We start from the raw sequence: 7028 nt of genomic DNA, 5'->3' as shown, positions 1-7028 counted from the left end.
TTACTTGCATATTGTTGGCCAAGTCCTTGCAAACTGTCAGCTTATATGAAGTGAGTTTGACCGGTGGAGACATGGAAACACTCATTGGCGAACATGCCGCTCATGTCAATTCTCTCTCCCTTGGGCCTTGAGTGTATCAACTAACCTAGCCTGGTAGTTTCCTCTGCTCGTCTCGGATTATACTGGAAGCATCTGACCAGAAAATATAATGTAGGCCAATTATAGCAACTGCAAATTTTGCAAAAACAATGATTATCTGCAGCAAAATCACACAAAAATGTGAATCTGGCAGACTAGACCAGAAACAGTAATGGGAACAGTGATTGTCAACAGATGATTAAAAAAATAAAATAAAAGGACAATGTGAATATTAAAACAATGAGGTCATCAAGAAAACGGAGGAAGACCCAAATATTCTGGCAAAACTTCCTGTGATTATAGGGCAGGGATGTAGCTTGAGGCAGACAGAGCACTTGTCTTGCATGTGGAAGGCTCCAGGTTCAATCCCTGGTACCACATACTCCTTAACTTACCCCCAGCACCTCTAGGAATGGTCCAGGGTTGCCAACACTGCCAGATGTGATCCTCACAACTAGGGAAAATACTAGTTGTTATAAATATTAAAGCAAAAGGACACTATGTAGGCCTCTTAAATCAGGGCTTTTACTTGGGAAGTAAAACTTTTGATTCAATCTGTTTACTATATTTGAATATATGAGCATCTTTTTGTGATTTTGAAAAAAATGAAAAAAAAAAAAAAAAAGCCCTCATCAAGCATTCTCTCTTCTGCAATCCTACCACTATGAAATTTAGGCTTCCAGGGTCAGAGTACAGCAGATGAGTTTGCATTGCACATGACCAGCCTGGGTTCCAACCCTAGCACCCCATATGGCCCTCCCAAGCTTCACTATGAGTAATCCATGAGCACAGACAGGGCTAGTAGTAACACCTAAGTATGCTATGACCCCAAAACAAATCAAAATTTTGTTGGTTGCCCTTTGGAGAAAATTCACTCTTTTAGGGAGTGGTTAATATTTATATTTTTAAATTTTAAAATAAACTCTTTAGTTGAATCACTGTGTTATGAAGAACATTCTTGATTGTTTCAGTTACACAATGACAACAGCCTTCACCAGTATGTTTCCTGTTCCCAATGTCCCCCATTTTCCTCCTGTTCTCCCCCCCTTGCCTGCCTCTGTGGCATTTTTCTTCTCTCTTCTGTTGTAACTCAATCCCCTTCAGCTAACAAGACCCTCCACTCTCAAAAGTCCAGTTTACCACTTGGCCACCCATATGTCATAGTCCTGATGCCTGGCAAGAAAGACATCTTCCCACAACTGTCTGTTCTTACAATGACTGGGGCTCCTTTTTCTTTAACCTGCAAGAAGCCCCTGAAAAACCTGTGCTGGGCTGACTGCCATACTGCCACGTCATTCCCAGCTGCCACCCTGGGAGCAAACAGCACAGGACAGGAGGCAGCTGACGCTTCCAAGAGCCTAGCTGGGGGTGGGGGTGGGGGTGGGGGCTTACAATGCACCCAGGGCACCTGTCAGCATTCTGATGCCCAGAAAGGAAATGTACTTGCAGGGTCCCTGAAAACTCAGCTGTGAGACCTTATGGCCCTTTAAGCCTGTGATGCAACTCAGGAGTTTGAAGAGTATGTCCAGGGCATGTGACCAAAAGGTCACAGGATACATTTGCTTAACCAACTATAAACAACATGTATGTCTGACCTTGTTTCCAACATAAAAACCTTCTTTGTGCAGGTAGTTTTAGAATGTGAACACTGAAAATAACATGGCCACCTACTTAAACCAACTGCATTTTAGGGAAGGAAAAGCTGCCAGGGGTGGGCAAAGACCTGTACTAAAGGGTCAGATGAATAGGCTTTGCAGATCTGATGGTCTGTAGCAATATTTAGCTCTGTCTCTGGAACACAGAAAAGGCTAAACATAAACACACATGCAGCTGTGCTCTGGTCAGGTTTTATTTATGCATAGCACATATTAGTTTTCACACACTACAAAAAGTATCCTTCTTGAAAATGTAAAAGTCACAACAGGCAGGGCACTTGCCTTGCATGCGACTGACCTGGCACTCCATATAGTGTCCTCAGCCCAGAACAGTGATTCTTAAAGTGCAGAGCCAAGAGTAAGCCCTGAGCACTGCCAGGTATGGCCCAATAAAATCCTTTTATTGAGCTGTATGAAAACAGGGTTTAGACAGGCTGCTGACCCCTGGCCGATTTTATCCTAACACCCGAATACAGTGGTCCTGAGTTTACCATGTGGATAGGCCTGTTTGTTCTTTGCTTTCCTCAGAACTACCTCAGGCCGGGGTGTGCATCTAGGAAACCTGACCCAGGCCCTGGCTGCGAAGCTGGAGACAATGACAAAACCAGAGAAATGACGATACATAGGAGCAACTCACTACGTTTGAAAAATAGGCTTTATTTTCACCAGTGGTATTGTAGGACATCCTAGCTGGCACAATTGATTACAGCCAAGTTCATGAATACAAACAGAATAGCACTTTCCCTCATTCTCTCTCGTCTCCTCTTTAGAGAAATCAGGAGGGGAGCCTGATGCTCAGGGGCTGGTTCCTCGGGCCCTGGCCGGGTCCAGGCTCCCAGAGCATGAAGCCTCCTAACACAGACCGGTCACATGTGCAAAGACTTTTGCTTAAAAAAAAAAAAAAAGATTCAGAGCAGTATTTCTGAAGGCGTTTACAATCGGACATGGCTAACAATTCATCTTGCTGTGGACTGTGTGGAGTTTGGCTGTATGTAAAGGAGACGAGGCCTTGGTGTTCATTTTCCTTTGAAGAGGGGGTGCACCCCAGGTGGTCCCCATCAACCTGCCTCTTTCATTCTGACTCCAGTTGACTCGGGGGTCCTGCCAGCTGCCCCCAGAGGACCTGGACTACTGCGCCATGACAGAGAAATAGAGACACCCAGGCAAGTTTGTCGTACAGCGGTGTTCTTCCTCGTTTCACGGAAGGTTTGAATATATATGGGCCCGTAGGCAGAATAAGACGCCAGATAATCAGAAAGTCATGAAAACAACTCTTCTCCACCCCTGAGGATATTTCATCTTTTAAAAAGTCGAAAATACAAAATATTAAAACAAATTGCCCTTTCTCCCCATCAAAAAGAATCACAGTCTCGGAGGATTCCTGCAATATACAAAATTCTGAGATAAAGTTTATTTCTTCCCAAAACCAAGACCAAGAAGTCGATGAATAATCAGCTGCCATGAAGACCCTTCTCCCACAGAGGGCTAGAAAAGACACATTACTTTCAATGATTGCTGCTGTTGTTTTCTCTTTAAATAACTATGCTTAAACAAAGATAGTAAAAGGAGTTTCTGGCCTCGTGAGTTTTTATTTTTGCTTTAATTTTTGCATGACTTAGCATTGGTTATTGGGAGTGAAGCAAACAGCTCTCCCCCCGGCCCCCAAGTCTGAGATAGTCCCAGAAAAAAGCCCTGATCTTTCCTGCTGACAACTCCCCAGGTACGGTTCGCTACAAACCAGATGGCAAGAATGAAAAAGCTGTACAGTGTTCCCTCCCCTCCTTGTCTTCATAGTTTTCACGCCAAAAGCACCTGGGAGAATCCATTGTGATCAACACAAAAGAACACTGGGGGGCTGGGAGGGAAGGAGGGCGAGGAAGAGAGGATGATAGGCTTTTGTCACCTGTCTGGAAGCGGCAGCTGAGGTGACATGGGTTCAGAATTACTCAACAAGTCTCCGCTGGCAAACTTGCCTGGCACGGGGCCTCCCGTGGAGAGCAGGACAAGCAGCTGTGCATGCTCAAATAGCGAGACGTGCAAAAAAACACTGGGTCACTCTGCCAGGAATAGAGCGCATGGGAAGGGCACGGAGGGAGAGCTTGGGGCTGTGAGGCCAATGCTCGAGAAACCTGGGTGCTGAGGGAAGCAGAGAAATGGCAACAACACTGAGCTGGGTGAGAGAGAGAGAGAGAGCGAGCACAGATCTGCATGCTCACACATGCACTTGCGGTGCCTCTGCAGGGCCCCTGGTCACGGTTTACCCAGGCTTGGTTACCCGTGGCCACCCCCCAAAAGCCCTGATGACTTGCTGGGTTATGGACTTCCTCTGCGGAACTATCTAGACTCTCTTTCTTCCCTTGAAGGCACAGACACATTTACAGTTTTAGGTACACCCGCTGAGTTCGGAGACTCTCACTAAGCAAGTTCATGGCTGACCTGGGCCAGGAGGTCCTTTCTGGCGTCGGGCCACAGGCAGCCAGGAGGTGAGCCCCTCTCCCTGTCAATGTGGGGTGTAGCTCTCTACTCCTCCACATCAAGGAGTGGGGACCACAGGCCAAATGGCAAAAGCAGGACTGGGGTGCAGGGTAGTCACTGGTTCTCACTTTGCACTGAACATATACGCCTATCGTACGGCCGATCCCGCTGCCTGAGCAAAAGCTCTCGAAGAGAAAACAGAGACCGCCGTGGAGTATCTGCAAGTCCACGCTCAGTCACTGTGATCGAGTTTGCTCCCAATCTCTTCCTTTCTCTCTCTCTCTCTCTCTCTCTCTCTCTCTCTCTCTCTCTCTCTCTCTCTCTCTCTCTCTCTCTCCTCTCTCTCTCTCTCTCCTCTCTGTCTCTCTCTCTCTCTCTCTCTCTTTCTCTCTCTCTCTCACACACACACACACACCCATTCTACTACAGAGGAAATCTTTGCAACAAGAGGCACTTGAATGATATTTGGAGAGTCCCCGTGAAAAGGCCTTCCCCTCACAGTGAGGCGGGACGACAGAAGAGCAGTCAGGCAGGCGATCAGGACTCCATCTCTTCTTGGTCAAGAGGAGGCGGCACAAAGCTGATAACTTCATCGTATGTCAGGCCTGCAAAACAGGAAGAAGGGAAGTTGGACGTGAGACGACTGTCACTGCACCCTGGGGCCGGGCGGTGGCGCTAGAGGTAAGGCGCCTGCCTTGCCTGCGCTAGCCTAGGATGGACCGCAGTTCGATCCCCGGCGTCCCAAATGGTCCCCCAAGCCAGGAGCGACTTCTGAGCGTATAGCCAGGAGTAACCCCTAAGCGTCACCAGGTGTGGCCCAAAAACAAACAAACAAAAAAGAATAGAGCACCCTTAGGAGCTAGTAAACATTTCCGTTTCTGTCAGAATCTAGGTAGTCCTGGCTTTGGGGACTTAACTATAGCCCTGTGTATGAGAACAAACATGAGCTCAGGTATGGGAGATTCGGCTTCCATTTCTGATGTGTCTTTTTTTGGCCATACTCCGTTACTCTTGGCTCTGCCATCAAGAATTATTCCTTGGGGCCGGGAAGGTGGCGCTAGAGGTAAGGTGTCTGCCTTGCAAGCGCTAGCGTAGGATGGACCGCGGTTCGATCCCCCGGCGTCCCATATGGTCCCCCCAAGCCAGGAGCGACTTCTGAGCGTATAGCCAGGAGTAACCCCTGAGCATTAAACGGGTGTGGCCCAAAAACAAAAAAACAACAACAAAAAAAAAAGAATTATTCCTTATGGTGCTCAGGGAACCTTTCGGGACATCGGGAATCTAACATGGGCCAGCTATGTGCAAGCCAAACACCTTACCCGCTGTTCTGTCTTTCCAGTTCCTTCTGGATGTGCCCTTCACTAGGCCTAACATAATATACAAGAGACTCTCTTAGTGCCCTTCACTAGGCCAAACATAATATACAAGAGACTCTCTTAGTCTCTCTCCCAGTCTCAACAATCCTAAGTGTATAAAAATACCTGGTTCTCTACTTAACACAGACAGGTATTGCAAAGGCAAAGACTCAGAACATCAAAGTTACCAGGGCTTCCTGTTGCCATTCATTGCTAGTGGGGTGCTCTATTACTCTTGAGCAGCTTCTACAGAGCTTGAAATGGGAGGACTCAATGATGAAGAAAGGAGATATATGTATATATTTATATGTACATAAATATATACTTATATATTTACACATCCTTTATATATATGTATTATCTATATAAATATGTTTATATATAAATATAAATTATATATACACACATATACACTGATGAGAGAGACTGAGGCAAATCAGACCAGAAACTCACTCCAAAGAGCCAAAGAATATTATCACCCAATCACCCACCACAGATCGTATCTGTTTGAAGGAACACATATCCATTCTGTATCTGAGGCCCTAATAACAAGGTTTACTGAGTTGATGAAAACCATTCCGAAATGGAAAATTTTCCCACCTGGGCTCATCTCGATAAAGAATGAAAAGCGAAGCCTGCCAGGCAGATAGATGGCACTCCTGCCCTGAGGACTTACTCTTCCACTCATCGATAAGGAGGTCCCGGCTCTCAAAGGACTGGTCATACGGATCAGCCACTGGTTCATCATCAGGATCGTGGTACTGAGCAAAGTAGGCGTGAGCGAGGGCTTGGGCTGCGGTGATTCTCTTATCTGAGTCCAACACCAGCATTTTCTCCAGCAGGTCGACAGCTGTCCGTAGCGCAGATTGGAAGGGAAAACGAAAGAGCAGCGTTTTTAATGTACTACCCCAAAAGTATGCCCGTTCTTACCAACACACAGTTTTTACTTTTTTTTTGGTTTTTGGGTCACACCGGCAGCGCTTAGGGGTCACTCCTGGCTTTACACTCAGAAATCACTCCTGGCAGGCTTGGGGGACCATAAGGGATGACGAGATTCGAACCACTGACCTTCTGCATGCAAGGCAAATGCCTTACCTCCATGCTATCTCTCTGGCCCGTTTTGACTTTTTATACCTACAGAGCACTCTCCAAGTGCTTGACCTTATAAAATACTTCTTATTTTCTCCTTGCAATGTCTATGTGTATTTTCGGGTTTGGGAGGACTAGAATACTGAGAGAGAAAAAAAGAAAATTTAAAAACAGATTTTGTTTGGACAAGCTTTGTGGGGTGTTAACATGGAATTGCTACCACTGCAGTGAACCTGTGAAAAGTAAAAGTCCAGAACCAAAGTACATGAGAGGATATAGGAACGTTGGAATACTAGTTTAATATAGATTTTGTTTT

The 7028-nt window shown here is 46.2% G+C and overlaps 1 protein-coding gene across 2 annotated transcripts in view; it reads right to left on the bottom strand.

The window, feature by feature from the left end:
* Positions 1 to 4717: 4717 nt before the first annotated feature.
* The window catches only part of MAPK14 (mitogen-activated protein kinase 14), a 97227-nt gene continuing 94916 nt past the window's right edge, over positions 4718 to 7028 (bottom strand). For both annotated transcript variants that reach the window (XM_049765270.1, XM_049765269.1), the window contains exons 11-12: positions 6300 to 6473; positions 4718 to 4873 (exon numbers count right to left, since the gene is read on the bottom strand). In XM_049765270.1, coding sequence (XP_049621227.1) covers positions 4806 to 4873; positions 6300 to 6473 — 242 coding nt within the window. In that variant the 3' untranslated portion in view covers positions 4718 to 4805. The remainder of the gene's footprint in view (positions 4874 to 6299; positions 6474 to 7028) is intronic.

The sequence above is a fragment of the Suncus etruscus genome, chromosome 18 (assembly GCF_024139225.1).
Source record: "Suncus etruscus isolate mSunEtr1 chromosome 18, mSunEtr1.pri.cur, whole genome shotgun sequence".
Lineage (NCBI taxonomy): Eukaryota > Metazoa > Chordata > Mammalia > Eulipotyphla > Soricidae > Suncus > Suncus etruscus.
This window is presented reverse-complemented; position numbering and strand designations above follow the sequence as displayed.